We start from the raw sequence: 23,833 nt of genomic DNA, 5'->3' as shown, positions 1-23,833 counted from the left end.
CTATACCTGTGCATTTGGTTTTCCTTGTCTGAAAATGAAGTGAAAACCACAATATTAAACCATGGTGTTTTATCAGAGTGCCAGTTTGGTGTGGGAGATGGTGAGTTCTAGTCCTGCTTTGGGCCTGGAGCCAACTGGATGACTTTGGGCCAGTCCCTCTCTCTCTGTGTCTTAGAATAACAGAGTTGGAAGGGACCTTGGAGGTCTTCTAGTCCAACCCCTTGCTCTTAAATGCCAGCTTGTAGGAAATAGTGGATCTTCAACAGAAGAGGACCCAACTGGGGTGTCCACACTGAAAGGTCAAAATAGCTAAGGAGGCAGTCACAAATTATGCAATCAAAGCCATTGCCCCTTTTCAAAAATGTGTCATTAATTGATTTGATGGTGCAGTTGTGGTGTCCCTCTTGACTTTGTTAACGAGCCCTCATGGATGAGCTTGAGACAAAGTTCTTGAGATGTTTATCCTTACCACAATTCTCCTTGCCACACCACTCACTTACTCAAAATCCTTTTGTTTTTTTTACTTGTTTGCATTTTATGGGATGTCAAAGCCCACCCATCGCAAGAGTTAGTTTGCAAACTTTCCCAAATTGGCTTCCTCAGCCAATACAGGTAAGATAGGTGAGATGCTACCACCATATTTCACGGCCCCATCCTAAAATCAGCTTGAACAGATTTTCTGGTTCTTATAGACCTAGGGACAAGATCTTCATTTATTTGAAGGGCATTACAAGGCGTGCCGAAGTAGCGTAGGGCGACTTCATTGGTCTTCGCTTCGCCCACAATGTTCTTGGCCAGGCACTGATAGATTCCCTTGTCGGATTCTTTAGTGTCTTGGATCATCAGTGTGCCATCTTGTAGCAGGTTCAGCCGCCCATCATCCTTCATGTCAATCTCGTTGCTGCAATACAAAACGAAAGATGGCAGCCAGCTTCACCCCTTCTTTGATCTAGAGAAGGATTGGACTACAAGTAGTCCAGACAACAATCCAGACTATCTATGGCAGAAGTCCCCAAACCCCGGTCTGTGGACCGGTACCAGGCCATGGCATGCCAGCAACCGGGCCGCACAAACAAGCAAAGCCCCATCCGTGAGATGCAGGCAGCACACAAAACCACGCAACCTCTGGGGTGCAGAAAACCCTCTTTCAACAGAACTGGTCCCTGGTGCCCAAAAAGGTTGGGGACCTCTGATCTATGAGATGCTGAGATGGGGAAAGTGGTGCTATCAACTTATCCAACCCAGTGGTGGGATTCAGCCCGTTCGCACCACTTCGGTAGAACTGGTAGTTAATTTTTTGTTGCCCAGGCCCAAAATGGACTTCCGGAAGTGGCATCCATGCAGAGAACCGGTTGTTCACCTATTTGAATCCCACCACTGTTGGGTTTTTTTTTCTCCAGGGTAATGTTAACTGTGAATTTTAAACTAATAAGAGTCCTGCCACTTCCCCAGTGTCATATGCATGTGGGAAGAGGTCAAAAAAGGCAAATTGTTTAATGGTCAGTGAAAAAGATCTTGGGAGACTGGACAAAGAGATGCTACCGAGACAGTGATCAGATAAGAGACAACATAGCCTTCAGCTGAATAATGGGCGCCAGGTAAAACGCTCAGAAGGAGCCTTCCCTGAATTGTATTTTCAGACTTGTAACTTTCTGTCAATGTAGCTTCACAATAAAGTAGAATTAGTTCATTTAGTTGTAATAATAATAACAATAACAACAACAACAACAATAAAGTTGAAAGGGACCTTGGAGGTCATCTAGCCCAACCCCCTGCTCAGGCAGGAAACCCTATACCCTTTCAGACAAATGGCTGTCCAGTCTCTTCTTAAAGACTTCCAGTGTTGGAGCATTCACCGTTTCTGGAGGCAGGTTGTTCCACTGATTAATTGTTCTAACTGTCAGGAAATTCCTCCTTAGTTCTAGGTTGCTTCTCTCCTTGGTTAGTTTCCATCAGTTGCTTCTTGTCTTGCCTTCAGGCGCTTTGGAGAATAGCTTGACTCCCTCTTCTTTGGGGCAGCCCCTGAGATATTGGAACACTGCTATCACGTCCCCTCTCATCCTTCTCTTCGTTAAACTAGACATACCCAATTCCAGCAGCCGTTCCTTATATGTTTTAGCCTCCAGCCCCTTAATCATTTTTGTTGCTCTTCTCTGTACTCTTGCCAGAGTCTGAACATCTTTTTTGGTCACCCATCGTGGTGACCAAAACTGGATGCAGTATTCCAAGTGTGGCCTTATGAAGGCCTTGTAAAGTGCTATTAACGCTTCACGTGATCTAGTGATTCTTATCTGCTTTACTCCAATCTTACTGACTCCAATCAAGTCTTAAAGTACAACCCTCCCCTCTGTTTTTACAGGTCAAGAAACTAGGGAGGGTCCCTACTCCCGCTATCCAACTGTGAGCTATGCTGTCTCTTATCTGACCTCTCCCTTGGTATTGTCGCTTTGCCCCGTCTCCCAAGGTCTCTCCAACCCACCATTACAGAATGGCATGCTGCTTCCGCCATCTTGCCTTCTCTGACACCCCTTCCATTAGATACCACCAGGTTGCTCCTTATGGTTTGACGTAGTCTCCTCTCACGCTCCATCTCACTTACTTGTTGTGAAGCCAGATAATCTTAGGTTTCGGATTCCCCTCTGCCCGGCAAATGAAATAGACGGTGTTGCCCAGAGTAACGTCGACATCTTGTGGCTCAGCTGTGATGCGAGGCCTCTCTGAAACAGACAAGATGGAGGGTGAGCCTTTAAAGGCTGGGAGATGTCCCAATACACGACTTTGGTGTTTCAATGAATGTTCTCAAATGTCCCCCTAATTCACTGATGCGTAAGAAGAAGGAAGAGGGGGGGCAACTCCATTCAACTTGCTGTCAACTCTACCACGAACCTGGCTGAAGCCATCTTGCTCGTTCTAGGTTGCCAGAAGAAAAGGGAGTATTTTGCGGAGTATTTTTGCTAAACAATTCTGGTTCCCGTGGGAACCAAGGTGATTCTATCAGAGGATTGGGCCTTTTGTTAGAAAGCCCGCCAAATTATTCTACTGGGGAATGGAGCTGATTGCATAGTGCTGGGGCGGGAAGTTTGACTTTGTAATAGTGTAACTCTTTGGTGAAAATTTCAGACTTGGGTTCACTCTTGACCATGCCGATATTTTGTAACCAATAAACATGTTTCTTTGGGGAAACCTCTAGCCTCGGAGTTCTGATTTTGCTGGTCTTATCATCGGAACCATGACCCTTGCAAGATTCCGTTATTGCAGCCAATCTCAATAAAAATAGCTTTAGCCTATTGTGCTGTTGATTTCCCAGTCTGCTCTACCTCCTGAGGCTGACATCAGTCTTGTAAAGACCATACATTTCCTCTAGGTGGCACTGTTTCCCAACAATTATTCTACTCTCACTTGTGTGTCCAAGTCAGCCATTCAATGGAAGGATCTTAGGTCAACCCAGCAACTGGGTTTTGCTAATTGAAGGTTAGAGACAACCAAGTTTGTCTGAAATGGTATAGGGTTTCCTGCCTGAGCAGGGAGTTGGACTAGATGACCCTCCAACGTCCCTTCCAACATTTATTATTATTATTATTATTATTATTATTATTATTATTATTATTATTATTATTATTATTATTATTATTATTATTATTATTATTATTATTATTATTATTATTATTATTTCTCTGAAATAATAATCCAGAAACCCAGGGGATATTTTGCTGAACTGCTTCCAAGGGTTGTTGAGACATGAATTAAGACAGGTAGTCCTTGATGTACAACCACAACTGAGACCAGAATTTTTGTTGCTAAGGAAGGTGAGTTAAGTGAGTTGTGCCCTATTTTACATCCCTTTTGCCATGGGTTGTGAAGAGGAACCCTGCAGTCGTTAAGCACAGTTAACCGCACAGTCTTCAAGGAAAAACAAGAAAGTCCAGTTGCCTCTTGAAAAAAAAGCATCTTTGGGACAACCATGGCCTGGATGACTGGGAATCTCCAGAGACATCTGGAAAAGTAGTGAACGAAATAGATAATGGATCAGGTAGCGTCACTCACCACAGTTGAATTCTTGGGAGGTCAAGGTGATGACCGAACGGCCCAGTAATTCGGGTGGGCTCTCGCAAGTGGCAGCTGTTTGAGAGTTGCCCTGTGTGGTATATTTCCTCAGCAGCTCTGCCAGCCCCATCAGGTCGCAGTCACAGAGCAAGGCGTTGGAATCCAGCCGCCTGGCAGGGGCCAGATGGGGAGGGGAAAAAAGGGTTGACTTTATGAGTTTGGTTCTTCCTGTCATCCATAACCACAGATATAGGAAGGTCACCTGCCAAACAAGCTAACAGAACAACAGAAGGGGCCTTGGAGATTTTCTAGTCCAACCCCCAGCTCAAGCAGGAGACCCTCTACCAGGAGTAAGCCACCTTGGCTCTTTTATGAGTCGTGGACTTCAACTCCCAGAATTCCTGAGCCAGCATGGCTCAGCTTGGAAACCTCTCCCTTTCCCCTCAGCATGGCTGGCTCAGGAATTCTGGGAGTTGAAGTCCACGAGTCATAAAGCGGCCTAGTCCTAGGCCAGGGGTAGGCAACCTTCGCTCTTTTATGACTGGTGGACTTCAATCCCCAGAATTCCTGAGCCAACATGGCTCAGCTTGGAAACCTCTCCCTTTCCCCTCAGCACGGCTGACTCAGGAATTGTGGGAGTCGAAGTCCACGATGGAGCACCCACAACTTCTGGAGGCAAGCCGTTCCACTGAATAATCTAATTAGCTTGTGAGAATGGCCTTGGTAGACAGAAGAAAGAGAGGCAATCTAGGCAAACGGATAAAGGCTTTTTTTTTAATCCTATTTATATCCCGCCCTTCTCCGAAGACTCAGGGCGGCTTACAGTCTAAGAAGCACAAATCAATGTGCTTAGCAATAGCCTTCATTCTATGCATATGCCTGCTTATTAGGGCTTTATAATGCCCAAGTGGCATTATTACAAAGTCAGCTTATTGCCCCCAACAATCTGGGTCCTCATTTTACCTACCTCAGAAGGATGGAAGGTTGAGTCAACCTTGAGCCTGGTGGGACTCGAACCTGCACTAATTGCAGGCAGCTGCTGTTACTTAAGGAGGCATTAGCCCACTGCTCCACCAAGGCTCTGCAGTGATGCGCCTAACAATTGTGGGGAAAAAGATGGGGGCAAAACTCACTTAAAATGTGTCTCAGTCAGTTGTGGTCATAAGTTGAGGACTACCTCTATGTGAAGCTAAGGAGGCTGTAGGTCAAGGGTGGAGGAATCCACAATGAAAGTCCACACCTCTTTACTACCCTTCAGGGCAAGGAATCCGTGTCCCGTTTGTAACATGTTCCCCCCACCCCCTTATGTTCTTCTCCTTGGCGGGGGGGGGGGGAAACCATTCCAAATTACCATATCTTTCTTCATGAAATGAAAACAAATAACTTGAAAAAACAAAAGAATTGGCACAGCACTAGTCGTCTGATCAGAGATTGCTTGAAATAGTGTTTCCCTGCAATTAGTCTCTTAGGACGTTGCCTGCACAAATATTTATTTTTAGGTAATTCCCAGAGGCAAACATGCCATTTTCCTCTCTCTTTTTTTTAATTAAAGCACAATTCTTTTCCAACTCCAAATAGCATTTAAAAAATGCTTTCAAAGAGGGTTTGGCTAAGCAGCCACACAACTCAACCACATGTTTCCTCGTCAAGGTTTACAGATTGCTTCACGGATCAAGCTGGATCATATAAACAAACAAAAAGGAATGTCCTTTCGAATAGCTGAAGGATGGGACACAAGATCACGTATTATATGCTTCCTAATCTGAGATTGTCCTCAACTTACGACTGTAATAAAGCCTGGAACGTCCATCCTAAGTCTTGAGGGTCATAAGTTGAGACACCCACCCGACTGACCCAATTTTGTGACTTTTTGTGCCAGTTATTAAGCAAATGCCACAGCCATAAAGCTAACGTGGTGATCATTACACAAATCAATGTATTCCTACGAGTGTTTTAGGGTGGAAAAACAGCCAGTTTCCAGCAAAAAATAAATAGAAATCGTCCTGTGACATGGTCTTTTTGGAGGAAAAGGCTAGTCATATTTATTGGGGACCAAACCACTGGATTGCTGAATAAAGAAGTCATCCTGGTCCTTAGATAAAAAACAGGATGGTGAATAATTTTCTGTACGGATAGTCCTTGACTTACAACCATTCATTTAGTGACTGAACAGCAGCGAAAAAATATGATCATTTTTTCACACTTATGACTATTGCAGCATCCCCAATGGTCACATGATCAAAATTCAGATGCTTGGCAACTGACTCATATTTATGACGGTTGCAGTGTCCCCGGGGTCATGTGATCCCCTTGTGCGAACCTTCTGACAATCAAAGTCAATAGAGAAGCCAGATTCCCTTAACAATCATGTTGCTAACCTAACCACTGGAGTGATTCACTGTGGCAAGAAAGGTCATAAAATGAGGTAAAACCCACTTAAGAACTTTCTTGCTTGGCGATGGACATTTTAGGTTCAATTGTGGTCATAAGTTGAGAACTACCTATGCATGCTGTCTACTTACAGGCGTTTGAGAGATTCGAGTTGAGCTATGGCTCCTGGCTGGATCTGCGAAATTCGGTTGTTGTTCAAGAACCTGTGTTGGAGACAGCAAAGAGAACGTGCTTGAGTGACCATCAAAGACAAGGTAGGTCCAAGTAGGTGAGTGTTTACAGTTGGTAGGTGTTCTCTCAGCAAGATCTCCACATAGTTCAAACTATGTAGCTCTGAAGCTCTGAAGTTGATGCTGCAGAAATGTTCTCACAATAGTGGCTCCTACATATAACAGCAGCAAATAAAGTGGAGAGGTTGTCTTGGGAATACAGGAATATACAAAAAGAGGAGAAGGTCAAAGAACACGAGGCACACCCAGAAGAAGATGGAAAGACAACATTAAAGACGCAACATAAATTCACAGTGGTTGAGGCTGCCAAAAGAGCATGAACCAGATTTTTTTTAATCTTCCTTGACAGGAGGAGGAGGAGGAGGAGGAGAGAGAGACAGAGACAGAGAAAGAGAGAGACACACACAGAGAGAGAGAGAGACAGAGAGAGAGAGAGAGAGAGAGAGAAGAAAAAGAAAGAAAGAAAGAAAGAAAGAAAGAAAGAAAGAAAGAAAGAAAGAAAGAAAGAAAGAAAGAAAGAAAGAGGAAGGAAGGAAGGAAGGAAGGAAGGAAGGAAGGAAGGAAGGAAGGAAGAAAGAAAGAAAGAAAGAAAGAAAGAAAGAAAGAAAGAAAGAAAGAGAAAAAAGGAAAAGAAAGGAAGGAAGGAAGGAGAGAGAGAGAGAGAAAGAAAGAAAGAAAGAAAGAAAGAAAGAAAGAAAGAAAGAAAGAAAGAAAGAGGAAGGAAAGAAGGAAGAAAGAAAGAGAAAAAGAAAGGAAAAGAAAGAAAGGAAGGAAGGAGAGAGAGAGAGAGAGAGAGAGAGAAAGAAAGAAAGAAAGAAAGAAAGAAAGAAAGAAAGAAAGAAAGAAAGAAAGAAAGAAAGAAAGAAAGAGAAAGAAAGAAAAGTTGTTCCTGCTCCAAGCCAAAATTGGTCTCAGCTGCAGAAGGCCTATGAAAGACCCTGGGCTTATAGGGTGATTCTGGAGTGGTGCCACCACCAAGGTCCCTTCCACGGATAGAGTAAAATAAGAACCATACTGTGCTTTATTCCATGTTTGGCACTGTGGGCTGCATGAAATCAAGGCTTCCTGATATAAGATGTTGTAAAAACTCAGTCAGTTGGGGTTACTGAATAAATTATTATCAGTAATCTAGATTTCAGGGCGCCTGGTGAACCAGACCATTTGGCTGCCTTATTAAAATTCAGAATCCCTTTGGGAAATACGCATGGGCAAAAGTTACTACCAGTTTGTTGTCAATCACCACATGACTTACAGTCTTTCCAGCTTGGGCAGGTCATTAAACGTTCCCACTTCTAAACTTTCAAGGTTGTTAAAATGCAGGTACCTGTTATGAAAAGAGATAAAAACAAACATATAATTAACTTCCAGAGTTAGGCTGCTTGCTAAACCACCACAAGCTAACTGTCTGTCTGTCTATTTATTTATATTTCATATTTCTTAAGCACCCCTCCGGGGCTCTGGAGTGGTGTACAATAAACAGACAGTCCTTGACTTACAACTGTTTGTTTAGTGACCATTCAAAGTTACAACAGCACTGAAAAAAGTGGCTTATGACCATTTTTCACAGTTAAAACTATTGCAGCATCCCTGCGGTCACGTGATCAAAATCCAGACTCTTGGCAGCCAGCTCATATTTATGACAGCAGCCAGCTCATATTTATGTCCCTGTGTCATGCAATCACCTTTTGCAACCTTCTGACAAGCAAAGTCAATGGGGAAGCCAGATTGACTTACGAATGATATTACTAACGTATCAACTGCAGTGATTCGCTTAACAGCTGCAGGTCATAAAATGGGGCAAAATTCATTTTACAGCTGTCCCGCTTAGCGACAGTAATTTTGGGCTCCAATCATGGTTGTAAGTCAAGGACTACCTGATTATGGTGGGTCGGAAACTTAATTGGCAACAAGAAAGTCAGAAATTCGAAGCTTTCTCTATTGGTGTAAAAAATCATTTCCTCGCAACAATTATTAAGTATGGGGCCCAGGGGTCTTCAAACTTGGCCCTTTTATGACTTGTGGACTTCAACTCCCAGAATTCCTCAGCCACCATGGAACTCTCAGGAATTCTGGGCATTGAAGTCCACAGGTCGTAAAGGGGTCAAAGCTGCCCACTTCCACCCAAATGACTTTGCTTGTCAGAACTCAGTTGGGAAGGTCGCAAATGATCACATGACTCTGGGATGCTGCAACAGCGTGCCTGGCTGAGGAATTCTGGGAGTTGAAGTCCACAAATCATAAAAGGGCCACGTTTGAAGACCCCTGGATACTATAGGGTGTCAAGGTTTTGGTAATGGTTTTCAAGGCCCTACATGGCATGGGTCCGGAGTACCTTGGGGATCACCTGCTGCCGGCGTCAACCTCCCTCCGCCCTGTGCGTTCCCACAGAGAGGGCCTCCTCAGGGTGCCACCGGTCAGAGAATGTCGGCTGGTGGCCCCCAGGGGGAGGGCCTTCTCTGTGGGTGCCCCGGATTTATGGAATCGTTTGCCGGTTGAGCTCCGGATGGTGCCCGACCTTCGCTCCTTCCGACGCGGCCTGAAGACCTACCTATTTGAACAAGCCAGCCTGGCCTGATGGGGGATGTGCTGGGGTTTTTATTGTGGATTTTTATATTATTCTACTGTTTTTAGCTCGGGCTCTTATTTAATTCTTTTTTAATTTTTGTATTCTGTATTTTTATATGTGCCCTGTTCACCGCCCTGAGTCCTTCAGGAGAAGGGCGGTATACAAATATAATAATAAATAATAAATAAATAAAATAATCTGTTACTTTTTCTCTCCTCTCATGTTTCCTGAGCCTCCAGGACAGGCGCTTTGATTCCAACACAACTGTTTAGTTTTTCTAGCCAGGAACATAACACATCCAGCACTCTGAAATTTTCTCAACCCTTCCGATGCATTTTGACATATGTTAAAGTATTTCAAATGGGATGAGACCAAATAGAGTGGACCCATTCATTGGAGGTCGACTTGGATATGTGATAAGAGAGCTGCAGAACACGACTCGCAAAAGGGTGGAGAGATTTAGGGAAAACAGTGGTTGGTGCAAGCATTTTTCCAAAATCTGATCACAATCCAAGTAGATATTTGGAGCTCCCATTAAGTGGGCCTCAGTTTTTACAAGATGGATTTGAGCGAAGGGAAGGAGTCTCTTTTAGCCTCTGAATCAAAAGCTATTTCTATAGTTGAGAACAGGATAACAGAACAACAGAATTGGAAGGGACTTTGGAGGTCTAGTCCAACCCCCTGCTCAAGCAAGAGACCCTATATCCTTGGGGTAGGCAACCTCGGCTCTTTTATGACTCATGGACTTCAGCTCCCAGAATTCCTGAGCCAGCTATGCTGAGGGGAAAGGGAGAGGTTTCCAAGCTGAGCCATGGTGGCTCAGGAATTCTGGGAGTTGAAGTCCACAAGTCATGAAGGGGCCATAGTTCCCCTATGCTGGGTCAGGAATTCTGGGAGTTGAAGTCCACGAGTCATGAAGGGGCTATAGTTCCCCCATGCTGGCTCAGGAATTCTGGGAGTTGAAGTCCATGAGTCATAGAAGAGCTGAGGTAGATGGATCTCTTCCCACCATGTATAAACCTCTAAATAAGCTTAATGTTTTTAAGGGATGGGAGAACCAACTCCAAGGAGAAAATATGGCCTCACTCATTTCCCCTTCCTGCTCTGCCCACTGTGGTCTTCACCTCACTCAAATATCAAAGTGTCATCTACTACAGAGGTCCCCAACCTTTTGGGCACCAGGGACCGGTTCTGTGGAGAGAGCTTTTTCCACAGTGCGTATTTATTATTATTATTATTATTATTATTATTATTATTATTATTATTATTATTATTATTATTATTATTATTATTATTATTATTATTATTATTTATTATTATTATTATTATTATTATTATTAATTATTATTATTAAAATTTATATGCCGCCCTTCTCCCTAAGGACTCAGGGCGGCTCACAACACAGATGGGGCTTTGCTTGTTTGTGCGGACCGGTTGCTGGCATGCCACAGGCCGGTACTTGTCCACGGACTGGGGGTTGGGGACCCCTGATCTAACTATACCTTCATCACGGCCTTTGTTGTTGTTGTTAGTTGCGAAGTCGTGTCCGACCCATCGCGACCCTATGGACAATGTTCCTCCAGGCCTTCCTGTCCTCTACCATCTTCTGGAGTCCTTTTAAGCTCACGCCTACTGCTTCAGTGACTCCATCCAGCCACCTCATTCTCTGTCGTCCCCTTCTTCTATTGCCCTCAATCTTTCCCAGCATTAGGCTCTTCTTCACGGCCTACAACGCCTAAAATTCCTGGCGCTTAGGACTGAAAACTGACATGCCCCATGAAGGATGCCTGTTCTCTTAAAAGCACCTTTCGATAACCACAACACAGCAATCCGTGTGCAAGAGAGAGACAGACCGATACAGAGAACCTTTGCTGAAGGAGCTCAAGACAGCTAGTCCTCGACTTACGACGACCACTGAGACCCAAATGTCTGTTCTGACACTCGTTAAGAAGGTTTCGCCCCATTTTACCCGCTTGCCAAAGTTGTTAAGTGAATCACTGCAGTGGTTTAAGTTAGTAACACGGTGGTTAAGGGAATCTGGCTTCCCCGTTGAATTTGCTTGTCAGAAGGCCACCAAAGGTCACATGAGCCGGGACACTGCAACCGTCATGAATCCATGCCAGTTGCCAAGCATCTGAATTTTGATCACGTGATCACGGGGATGCTGCAACGGTCCTAAGTCCCTTTTTTAAAATTGTGTTGAAACTTCCAAGCGGTCATGAAATGAATTGTTGTAAGATCCCGTAGAGACTTATACGTGCATCTCAAGATATACAGATATACAACCCAGGATATAAAAATCAGGAAGACCGAGCATGGAATTCTGTAAAGGGAGTAGACGGGGTGAGGGCAAAAAAACCCAACAACTTTGGTGCTATTTTATCTTCTCGCAACTAACTAATTCTTGCCAAGACTCACGGTCATCTTGGTAAGCCAAAAAAAATTTTTTTTTTAGAACAACTTGCCTTTGTTATTTTTGGGAAGGAGGATGGAGGCAGGAGAGATTGGGGGGTGTGGGGGGGGGTTTGCATGGCTAAAATCCACAGAGGAAATTCCATCGGTCTCTGTGCAATTTCTAACCTCACGTTTGGCCAACTTACAGCTGTTCTAGAGAATGCAGCCCCTTGAAAGCCTCTCTCTGGATGCTCTGAATTTCATTCTTGTAAAGGTAACTTGGAAAAGAGAGAAAGAGAAGAGTTAGGATGGGAAAACCCTATTGGGTATAAATCAAGGGTCCCCAAACCCCAAACCCCAGGGCCATGACCCACTACTGGGCTGTGGCCTATTTGGAACCGGGCTGCGCAAGCAGCAGGCAGGCGCACAGACACATGCATGTGCACCTCAACTTATAGTCCAGCTGCATGTGTATGCGCATGCGCCAGCCTGCTGTTCGCACAGCCCAGTTCCCAACTCCCCCACCCCCAGCCAGGCCATTAAGCTGCAAAGGTAATATTATCTGGGCATATGCAATCTTTAAACAAACAAACAAGCAAAATAACTCAAAGTTCATGCACCACTATACATGTAGTCCCTGACTTACGACCAATAGCTTAGCGACTGTTTGAAGTTCCTACGGTCATTTGCAGTGACTGTTGGTCACAGGGCTGTGTTTTACGATGATGATGATAATGATGATGATGATGTTGGAAGGGACCTTGGAGGTCATCTAGTCCAACCCCCTGCTCAGGCAGGAAAACCTAGTACCATTTCAGACAAATGGCTGTCCAGTCTTTTCTTAAAAACTTCCAGTGTTGGAGCATTCACTGCTTCTGGAGGCAGGTTGTTCCACTGGTTAATTGTTGTAACTGTCAGAAACCGGCATGTATTTCTAGTTTTCAGCCAAATTGGCCTATAGCAAACTATTGCTTTCCTTAACGACTGCAGGGTTTGCTTAACGACCACTGTAAAAAATGGTCATATCTGTGATCCACTTTACACCTGTCACAACGTACAACTGTGATCGCAGGCCCCATTATGATCATAAGTCAGGGGTCTTCAAACTTGGCCTTTTTATGACTTGTGGACTTCAACTCCCAGAATTCCTCAGCCACGCTGGCTGAGGAATTCTGGGTGTTCAAGACCACAAGTCATAAAAAGGCCAAGTTTGAAGACCCCTGTCATAAGTCAAGGACTACACTACAGCATCCCAGATAATAAGTTTGTAATTAATGTAACAGCAACATTTTCCTGGGCCACCTAAGACTCAAGTACAAGTAACCCTCAACATATGACCACAATTGAACCCCAAAAGTGAGACAGATGTTAAGGGAATTTTGCCTCGTTTTGAAACCTTTTTGCCACCGTTGTTAAGTGAATCACTGCCTTTTGTTGTTACGAAAATGGTTGTTAAGTGAATCTGGCTTCCCCATTGACTTTGCTTGTCAGAAGGTCACGAAAGGGGATCACGTGACCCCGGGCCATTGCGACCGTCATAAATATGAGTCAGTTGCCAAACGTCTGAATTTTGATCATGTGAGCCTGGGGATGCTGCAACGGTTGTAGATATGAAAAAAGGTCGTAAGTCATTTTTTTCAGTGCAGTTATGGTCACTAAACAAACTGCTCTAAGTCAAGGACTACTTGTATGCAGAATTAACCAATAATTCTAATAAAACAGTTTATATCCACATGTCACTCCTTCTATAAATAATTCTGTTGCAGGATTCCTACACTCTTATACTGTATCCATAAGATTATAAATTCATTCAGCCATTCTTTGTCACATTCCAGGAATGTTTCAAGTGCAGGAAATGTTCTATTAAATATTTTTAGATACTTATATTGTATATACATATTTGTATATATTACTGTATTTAGGAATATAACTATGCTTTAATGCATTTGGATTTGAAGGTTAGGTTGAACAAAGAGTCTTTGAGTCAGCCTTGACTCCTGCTGACTGGCTGGACCAGTTTATTTATTTATTTTTTATCACACTTTATTACTTTATAAATAACTCAAGATGGCAAACATGCCTAATATTCCTTCCTCCTTCTATTTTCCCTCCAACAACAACCCTGTGAGGTGGGTTGGGCTGAGTGAGAGTAACTCAAAGTCACTCAGCTGGCTTTCCTGCCTAAGGTGGAACTACAATTCACCATCACTTGGTGATTGGGTCAAAGTCACCCAATTGGCCTCCATGCCTAAGGCGTGACTAGAACTCACCGTCTCCTGGTGATTGGCCCAAAGTCACCCAATCGGCTTCTATGCCTAAGGCGTGACTAGAACTCACCGTCTCCTGGTGATTGGCCCAAAGTTACCCAATTGGCTTCCATGCCTAAGGCGTGACTAGAACTCACAGTCTCCTGGTGATTGGCCCAAAGCCACCCAATCGGCTTCCATGCCTAAGGCGTGACTAGAACTCACCGTCTCCTGGTGATTGCCCCAAAGTCACCCAATTGGCTTCCAAGCCTAAGGTGGAACTAGAACTCACACTCTCCTGGTTACTGGCCCAAAGTCACCCAGCCAGGTTTTGTGCCCAAAGCGGGACTAGAACTCACCATCTCCTGGTGATTGGCCCAATTGGCTGGGAATTCTGGGAGTTGAAGTCCACCCATCTTAAATCTGTCAAGGCTGAGAAACACTGATTTAGAGAATATCAAAAGCTGTGGAGAGGTCAATACTCACAGGTATTTCAACTTCTTAAGCCCTTCAAAGGAGTTTTGTGCTATGTGCTTCAGCAAATTGTTGTTCAAAAGCCTGAAAGGGGGCGAAGGGAAAAAAAAAGATAAATGAAAGCAACAGATGAATGCATAGTTTTAAGATTTCTGGCTGAGTTCTGATGTTTTTCCTCGTGAACTCATCCAAGGATTACTCAAACACTTCAGAAGTAATACAATTATTTATGAAATCCCAGCAGACCGATTAATAAAAAGTGAGTGCCACATTTTCCTATTTAACCCAATAGGGGGAAAAACAAAACAAGAGGTGATCTTTGTGTAAATCTCTTTACCTCCTGGACGAAAAACAGGATCTAAATCTTAACAATTTACTACAGTTAAGTCTGGAATTAATTCCATCCAACAGGTAGCATAGCTCTAGGTCACCTGGCAGTGATGTGGTCTGTGAAGTCCTTGGGGGGGGGGTGTCTCAGAGCTTGGTTGTTTACTTTCAGACATTCTATTACCCAACTAGGTAACATCATCAGCGCTAGAAGAGAGTGGGGTTTGCTCTTTGCACACCCTTTCCACCAGCCAACACCCAGATACACAGGCATAAACACCAGACAAACAACTGAGGAGAAACCAATACCCTGATCAAGGAACACCTCTTTCTTTCTTTCTTTCTTTCTTTCTTTCTTTCTTTCTTTCTTTCTTTCTTTCTTTCTTTCTTTCTTTCTTTCTCTTTCTTTCCTTCTTTCTTTCCTTCTTTCCTTCCTTCTTTCCTTCTTTCCTTCCTTCTTTCCTTCTTTCCTTCTTTCCTTCCTTCCTTCCTTCCTTCCTTTCTTCTTTCTTTTTCTTTCTTTCCTTCTTTCCTTCCTTCCTTCCTTCCTTCCTTCCTTCCTTCCTTCCTTCCTTCCTTCCTTCCTTCCTTCCTTCCTTCCTTCCTCCTCCTCCTCCTCCTCCTCCTCCTCCTCCTCCTCCTCCTTCTTCTCACCTCTGGGCTACAGAGATTCTCCTCTATTGCACTGGAGTGATGCGTCTTTTTTCTGAAGAGGCGAACACAGTTTTTCAAGAAGACTGACAATTTGATGCAAAAGCCTTCTCCTCACTTTGTGGCTGGGATGTGGAGAGGGTTCCAGGCTCCAGATGAAGGAAGTGATCTTCAAGGGTTAGGTTGGCTTCCCGTGCACAGAGTCCTCAATTTACAGCCGTTCGTTTAGCGACCGTTCAAAGTTACCGCGGCACGGGGAAAAAAAGGGACTGACCATTTTTCACCCTCACAGCCACTGCAGCATCCCCATGGTTACGTCATAAACTCAGATGCTTGGCAATCTGACTCACATTTATGACGCTTGCAATGTCCCCGGCTCGAGTCCCTTCGGAGAGGGGCGGTATATAAATCCAAATAAATAAATAAATAAATGTCATCCGCTTTTTGCGACTTTTAGACAATGGGGAAGCCAGCTTCCCTTAACAACCGTGTTACTAAGTCACCAACTGCAAGTGATTCACTTAACAACCGTCGCAAGAAAGGTAATAAAGTGGGGCAAAACTCCCCGAAAACAACTGTCTCACTTAGCAACAGAAAGGTGGGGCTCAGTTGCGGTCGAGAACTACCTGTATTTGGAACGGGTGCTTCCAATGGCAAACGAGGGGTTATTCAGCCCTAGCGCAACGATTCATCCCAAACCCTCAAAGGGCAGGAAACGAGAACTTTTCACAATCGGCAACTTCATGAGAGTTTCAATTTTAAGGTCTCCTCTTGAAACATCTGTGGACGGTTGCCATGGCCTCCATAAACAGCACCGGTCAAACACATCTGGATGAGCCAAAAGATCTGGTTATCTGTGATTTGGCTCTGGTGAGAACAAGCTGTGGTCTGATTTGCGTATGGGGTGGAAATTAGCATCCTATTGACATGGCCCAAGTTTGCAAGCAGAGTTGGTGATAAGTTCCTTGGCTTGCCTAGGCAACACTTTTTGGCCTGGATTTCCTGGAACCAATCCAGTTTCTCCCCCCCCCCTCCTCACTTTCTTCAGTTCTAATCAGGCTTGGATCCTGGCTGGAATCTGCTCTGTTGTTTTTTGTGGGTTTTTTTTTTAAAAAAGAATTCTCTGCTGTTTTCTGCTGCCTCGGAAGAATTTCAGCGTATCGGTCGTCCTTGATTTTCAACCCCAAAAGGGACCTGGAATTTCCATCTTATGTCATGCTGGTCGTAAGTGAGGCACCCTCAAGACCAACTTCTTTTTAACAGCCTTTTTTTTTGCTGTTAAGCGAGTATGGCAGTCGTTAAGCGAATCCATTGTCTCCAATGGGTGGGGGGTTTTTTTGCTAGAAAATGGAAGCTGGTTTCTTTTGGAGTTGGTTGCATAGCACATACAACTTCAGATATTGCACTGCTTCTCTGAGTTGTTCCATGCTGTGGATGGGGTCAGCTTCGATAGTGTCTGGCCACCACGTTCTTCGTTGACGTGGTTTCCTTTTACTGCTAACTCTTCCAAACATCAATTGGTTTCTCCAGTGAAACTGATATGGTCAAAGAAAGTGAGATTCCGTTTCCTGATTCTGCCTTCTAGTGACACGTCTGGTGCTATGCGCTCCGATTCTTGCTTGTTAGTCACCTTTACTGTCCCAGGATGAAGGTGACTAGCATTTTTTGTTTCAATTTACATGTGTGTGTACATGCATGCCTATGCGCCTTCATAGCCCTGTTGGTTCTAATGAAGGAGAATATTTGTAGTTCAGATTTTAAATGATAGGTCCTTGGTACTCTTTTGCTAGCACTGATGATGTTACTAGCTTGGGTAATGAGACGTCTGCGAGAAAACAACCAAGCTCAGAGAGCACCAAGGACCCCACAATCCTCCTCCTCCTCCTCCTCCTCCTTCTCCCACCCTCCCTTCTAGCACTGATGATGTTCCCTAGTTGGGTCATGAAACGTCTGTAAGAAAACAACCAAGCTCAGAGAGCACCAAGGACCCCACAATCCTAATCCTCCTCCTCCTCCTCCTCCTCCTCCTCCTCCTCCCAAACACCCTCCCTTCTAGCACTGATGATGTTCCCTAGTTGGGTCATGAAACGGCTGCGAGAAAACAACCAAGCTCAGAGAGCACCAAGGACCCCACAATCCTAATCCTCCTCCTCCTCCTCCTCCTCCTCCTCCTCCTCCTCCTCCTCCTCCTCCTCCTCCTCCCAAACACCCTCCCTTCTAGCACTGATGATGTTCCCTAGTTGGGTCATGAAACGGCTGCGAGAAAACAACCAAGCTCAGAGAGCACCAAGGACCCCACAATCCTCCTCCTCCTCCTCTGTGCAAACCCTCCTCCCTTCTAGAACTGATATTGTTGTCTAGTTTGGGTCATGAAACACCTGCAAGAAAAAAAAAACCAAGCTCAGAGAGCACCAAGGACCTCTATTGGTTCAGCCCTCTACAAATGTCCCAGTCTCTCATGGGTCCTCTTGGGGAAATCAATTGCCCACCTCTGTCCTAGACATATCAAGGCTTCCTAGAAACTCAGGAGTTCTGAAGCCCAGCTCATGAGCTATGCCCTCCTGGAATGCAATAAAACACAGCCCTGTCCAAACACAACAAAGCAGGTGATCCTGCCTGCCCAATTTGAGCCAACAAATCAAGCTATGTTGAAACTCATCCAGCAGACCGTGACCTAAATTAAGCACCGTGCCCCAGCCAAGAAAATCAAAACCATCCTTTGCTCAGCAGGGATATTTCTGCGAAGTTAGGCAAAAACAGCTTGCGGCTTTCTACCATTCCATTTTAGGCAGGGCGGGCGAAACGAGCAGGGAAGCACACAAAAACTTACAGAGTGTCTAGATTCTTCAGATTCCTGAAGACACCTGGCTGGATGCTTTTGATGTGGTTGAAGCGCAAATCCCTGGAAAGAATGAAGAAAAAAAAAAGAGGTTAGTCCATCACCCGTGCGTGCTTGGCTTCTCCAATCATTGTGATAATTGACTTTGGTAGGTCTGTAGGACATGCTGAGCTAAGACGCTCAGCTAACAAGTGCATAAACCTGTTTTATTCCCCTAAGGCTGAGGTCCCCAACCCCCGGTCTGTGGACCAGTACCGGGCCATTGCATGCCAGCAACCGGTCTGCACAAACAAGCAAAGGCCCATTCGTGGGATGCAGGAAGCACACAAAACCACGCACCTTCCGGTCCGCAGAAAAACTTCTCCCCACGGAACCAGTCCCTGGTGCCCAAAAGGTTGGGGACCTCTGCCCTAAGGCACCCAATGCCAAATGTCCACCAAACTCATGTAGACAAGTTCAAAGAGAAGTAGAAGACAATATTTGTAGCTCAAGAGTTGAATTGTGGGTTCCTAGATACTCTCTGAGCTTGCTCCATGGTTCAGCTCAGAGGTCTTCAAACTTGGCCCTTTTATGACTTGTGGACTTCAACTCCCAGAATTCCTCACCCAGCATGCCTAAAGGGCCAAGTTTGAAGACCCCTGGTTCAGCTTATGATCCCTCGCTCACACACTCACAGCCTGGTCAACAATCACAGTCAAATCACTTCCAACCAAACACTGAGGCACAACTTTGGAGTACATGGAGATCCAGTGAATTTAAAATAACAGCAAAACTTTGTTCAATACAAGGTATATTTGTGCTCTCTCCCCTCTCATGCATGCATGTACGCACATGCACACGCACACGCACAAACCTACACTCATCCACACTTACCCACATCTTTCTCAACTAGGTTGCCAGGCAGTAGCCAGAGGGACAGAAGTCGCCAAGTCCGGATCCAAAAATGACTCAAAGAGTGGGTGGACTTCAGGACCCCTTTTATCTCCCCCCAATTCTTGCTTGGTTGATTGACAAAGCTGGCAGTTACTCTTTCCTTGTTGATTGACAAGTGTGGTAGCTGATGATGGGATTTGGGGAGGGTTTCCCATGTGCTCCCAACCAACTTTTGTGTGGTTCAGATGACTTTTTTCCTCCTTTGTTTCCTTAATGACTTCCTTCCTTCTTATCTATCGCCTTAAGGCAGGGGTCAGCCATGACTGGCTGAGGAACAACAGAATAACAACAGAATAACAGAGTTGGAAGGGACCTTGAAGGTCTTCTAGTCCAACCCTTTGCTCAAGCAGGAGACCCTACACCAGGGGTAGGCAACCTTGCCTCTTTTATGACTCGTGGACTTCAACTCCCAGAATTCCTGAGTCATCATGGCTGGTTGAGGAATTCTGGGTCTTGAAGTCCACAAGTCATAAAAGAGCCAAGGTTGCCTACCCCTGGTCTAGACCATTTCAGACAAATGGTTGTCCCAATCTCTTCTTTAAAATCTCCAGTGGTGGAACACCCACAACTTCTTGAGACAAGCTGTTCCACTGATTAACTGTTCTAACTCAGGAAATTTCTGCTTAGTTCTAATTTGCATCTCTCCTTGATTAGTTTCCATTCATTGCGTCTTGTCCTGCCTTCAGGCAATTTGGAGAAGGTCTCTGAGTCCAGGTGACAGGTGAGCTGGGGGGAGACCAAAAGTATGAACCAAAGGTGTCCTGAACAAAACTCAAAAGCTCTTGTGATTCAGCTATAGTAGCTTGGCTAAATAAAGGTGTCTTCGCTAATTTGGAGGAAAAAATATCCAATAAAGAGTATGGTTAAGGGAGAAAGTCCAGTGAATGAATTATTCGTACTTCCTATCCATTCCCAAAATCAAAATTCTGAGCAGAACCTGAGGCTTAAAAAAAAAAGGTTGCGTATTTTCCCCCCAAGTTATAACAGGGCTTTTCAACCTTTTCACCCACTGTACCACTTTTAGGATATGGCAACATCTGAGTACCACCAGTCACCTAGCAAGGTGTCCAAAACTTGATGACCAAAAAAAAAAAAGGAAAAAAGTGAAGAAGTACAGGTAGTCCTCGACTTACAACAGTTCGCTTAGTGACTGTTTGAAGTTACAATGGCACTGGAAAAAGTGCCCCCTAAGCCACAGCCGAGCAAGACACCTGCCTGCCCGCCCGGCGGCACTCTTCCTCCTGTCCGAGGTTTTCATTGTTGTGAGTATTTCTGTTGAGGATTGGCAGCGGGGGTGGGGTGGGGTGGCTGTTTGGTTTTTATTCCCCCCCCATCTGCTGGGTGGTTGCAGCATGTTTTGGTCACTTCACATGACCCTGGGACACTGTGACCGTCATAAATATGAATCAGTCGCCAGGCATCTGAATGTAAATCACAAGACCCTGGAGAGGCTGCAACATTCCAGCTGATCGGCGCTTCTTCTGGGCTCAGCAGAAGTGCCAGGATCAGCGCCGAGCTCCAGCTGGAGCCTGGCGCTGATCCTGGCACTTCCGCTGAGCCCTGACAGCCCCAAAGAAGCGCTGATCCTGGCGCTTCCGCTGAGCCCTGACAGCCCCAAAGAAGCGCTGATCCTGGCGCTTCCGCTGAGCCGACAGCCCCAAAGAAGCGCTGATCCTGGCGCTTCCGCTGAGCCCTGACAGCCCCAAAGAAGCGCTGATCCTGGCGCTTCCGCTGAGCCCTGACAGCCCCAAAGAAGCGCTGATCCTGGCGCTTCCGCTGAGCCCTGACAGCCCCAAAGAAGCGCTGATCCTGGCGCTTCCGCTGAGCCGACAGCCCCAAAGAAGCGCTGATCCTGGCGCTTCCGCTGAGCCCTGACAGCCCCAAAGAAGCGCTGATCCTGGCGCTTCCGCTGAGCCCTGACAGCCCGAAAGAAGCGCTGATCCTGGCGTTTCCGCTGAGCCCTGACAGCCCCAAAGAAGCGCTGATCCTGGCGCTTCCGCTGAGTCCTGACAGCCCCAAAGAAGCGCTGATCCTGGCGCTTCCACTGAACCCTGACAGCCCTGCAGCTCCAGCCGTCTCTCGCTCAGGCTTGTGCGGTGCTGCCACCGGTTCAGCTCATTCCCCTCCCCCGCTACCACTTTTCTAGGATGGTCGCGTACCACCTGCCAGGTGCCAATGTACCACAGGTGGTACCCGTACCACTGGTTGAAAAGCTCTGATCTATAATACAGGATCCTTTTTCAATTCTCACCAGGTCTCTTAGATTAGAACATACTTATCTTTGCCAGGCATGATGGGGAGATAATAAACAGTGCAGTTCTAATAGTGAATGCTGGATGTCACAATAGTTAAACTTTAGCGGGGCTGCTTGACTTTTCTGGCTTAAAAGCAGATTGCCTTGAAATCTGTCCTTTTTGAGTCTTTTGCTAATGCAGCAATGGCCTTTTCCATCTCACGATCATTTAATGAACCATTAAAAAAGATGATATAAAAGGGGAGCGGTAATGCATGTTTTAGAATGCACCTTAAAATATGTATTGCCACTCCCCTTTTTATGTCATCTTTTTTTAACGGTTTAAGGAGTTTTGGGAGTTGAAGTCCACAAGTCTTAAAGTTGCCAAGTTTGGAGACCCTTCGTCTACTCCAGGCGTCTTCAGATTTGGCCCTTTTATGACTTGTGGACTTCAACTCCCACAATTCCTCAGCCTGGCTGAGGAATTCTGGGAGTTGAAGTCCACAAGTCATAAAAGGGCCAAGTTTGAAGACCCCTGGTCTACTCTGACAAAGAGAAGGACTAGGGGTGACATGATAACAGTCTCCCAATATTTGAGGAATTGTCAACTGAGAACAAGGGACAACCTTTTCTCCAAACCCCCTGAGGAAAGGACAAGAAGCAACGGATGGAAACTCATCAAGGAGAGAAGCAATCTGGAACTATGGAGAAACTTCCTGATAGTGAGAACAATCAACCAGTGGAACAGCTTGCCTTCAGAAGCTGTGAATGCTCCAACACTGGAAGTTTTTAAGAAGGGACTGGACAGCCAGTTGTCTGAAATGGTAGAGGGTCTCCTGCTTGCACAGGGGGTTGGACTAGAAGACTCCAAGATCGTTCCCAACTCTGTTATTCTGATATTTTTAGGGCAGAATTGTTAGGTGAACACTTACATGGATTACACACAGCTCGTGTGCTATAATATCTAGACCAGGGGTAGGCAACCTTGGCTCTTTTATGACTCGCGGACTTCAACTCCCAGAATTCCTGAGCCAGCAGGGCTCAGCTTGGAAACCTCTCCCTTTCCCCTCAGCATGGCTGGCTCAGGAATCCTGGGAGTTGAAGTCCACGAGTCATAAAGCGGCCCAGGCCTAGGCCAGGGGTAGGCCACCTTGGCTCTTTTATGACTCGCGGACTTCAACTCCCAGAATTCCTGAGCCACCTTGGCTCAGCTTGGAAACCTCTCCCTTTCCCCTCAGCATGGCTGGCTCAGGAATTCTGGGAGTTGAAGTCCACGAGTCATCAAGCGGCCTAAGCCAGGGGTAGGTCACCTTGGCACTTTTATGACTTGTGGACTTCAACTCCCAGAATTCCTGAGCCAGCATGGCTCAGCTTGGAAACCTCTCCCTTTCCCCTCAGCGTGGCTGGCTCAGGAATCCTGGGAGTTGAAGTCCACGAGTCATAAAAGAGCCAAGGTGGCCTAGACCCTTTTTAGGTATTCCTGACCGATGAGCAAATTCAACCCATGCAATATGATGGCACGTGCCAACTTACGATCCCAGCTCCTATATTAACTTGGCACTCCAAGCACGTATGAGTTAGATCCCAAAGCATTCGTAAAATTCTTTAGGGAAATAAAACCAAGTCAGCAGCCCAGTGACTTGGAAATGGGAGTCGCCTGCAGGTAAATTCAAAATGAGTCACCCCACATAAAGAGAAGAATCCCTTTCGTGTTTTCTCCAGTAACAACATGAGATCGTGAAGCTTTGGAAGTTTAGATAGATAGATAGATAGATAGATGATAGATAGATAGATAGATAGATAGATAGATAGATAGATAGATAGATAGATAATAAAGTAAGTAAGTAAGTAAGTAGGGAATTGCAAGACTACAAATTTTCCAAAAATACTTTTCCGTCCAACTGGATGAGAACTTTTAAGGAGGGAAATAGCAAGGAGGTGCTAGGATACCGTTTCGCCCTTTTGGCTAACTTTAAGATGTTTGGACTTCTGCTCCTAGAATTCCTCATACTGCCTGGGAAATTCTGGGGCCTAAAGTCCACATATCTTAAAGTTGCTACGTTACTGAGCAGGGAGCAAGCTTCCAAGCTGGCTTCCAAACATATAAGGCCATGAATTTATCTGGCAGACCCAAAATAAAACTTTTGCATCCAAGGGTCTTATTTCACCCCAAGAAAAATGTGAGCTGAAAGCTCATGAGCATCCAGCTGTGTTTCTTTCTGGATTTAATGAGCGTGTAAAACTTTCCCCATTCTCTGTCAACAGTCTGTTTTCTTTCTGGAGGCATTCACGGCACCACAGAAGTGAACTGCGATCCTAACAGAATCCTTGGTTGCATAAACCAGAGGGGTAGAGTTGAGATCATGTGAAGCATTACTATTGCTTTATGAAAACTTAGTAAGATCACATTTGGATTACTGCATCCAGTTTTGGTCACCCCCATTGTCAAAAAGATATTGAGACTTTGGAAAGAGTATAGAGAAGAGCAACTAAGATAGTTAAGGC

General features: G+C 45.2%; 1 protein-coding gene across 1 annotated transcript in view; it reads right to left on the bottom strand.

The window, feature by feature from the left end:
• Positions 1–23,833, bottom strand: part of LOC308665715 (peroxidasin-like) — a 70,964-nt gene that overhangs the window by 26,215 nt on the left and 20,916 nt on the right. Inside the window, exons 2-9 of the mRNA XM_081323880.1 lie at positions 18,154–18,225; positions 14,358–14,429; positions 11,832–11,903; positions 7,918–7,989; positions 6,567–6,638; positions 4,045–4,214; positions 2,600–2,717; positions 732–901 (exon numbers count right to left, since the gene is read on the bottom strand). Coding sequence (XP_081180006.1) covers positions 732–901; positions 2,600–2,717; positions 4,045–4,214; positions 6,567–6,638; positions 7,918–7,989; positions 11,832–11,903; positions 14,358–14,429; positions 18,154–18,225 — 818 coding nt within the window. The remainder of the gene's footprint in view (positions 1–731; positions 902–2,599; positions 2,718–4,044; positions 4,215–6,566; positions 6,639–7,917; positions 7,990–11,831; positions 11,904–14,357; positions 14,430–18,153; positions 18,226–23,833) is intronic.

Source organism: Vipera berus (genome assembly GCF_964194415.1).
Source record: "Vipera berus genome assembly, chromosome: 3".
Classification (NCBI taxonomy): Eukaryota; Metazoa; Chordata; class Lepidosauria; order Squamata; family Viperidae; genus Vipera; species Vipera berus.
This window is presented reverse-complemented; position numbering and strand designations above follow the sequence as displayed.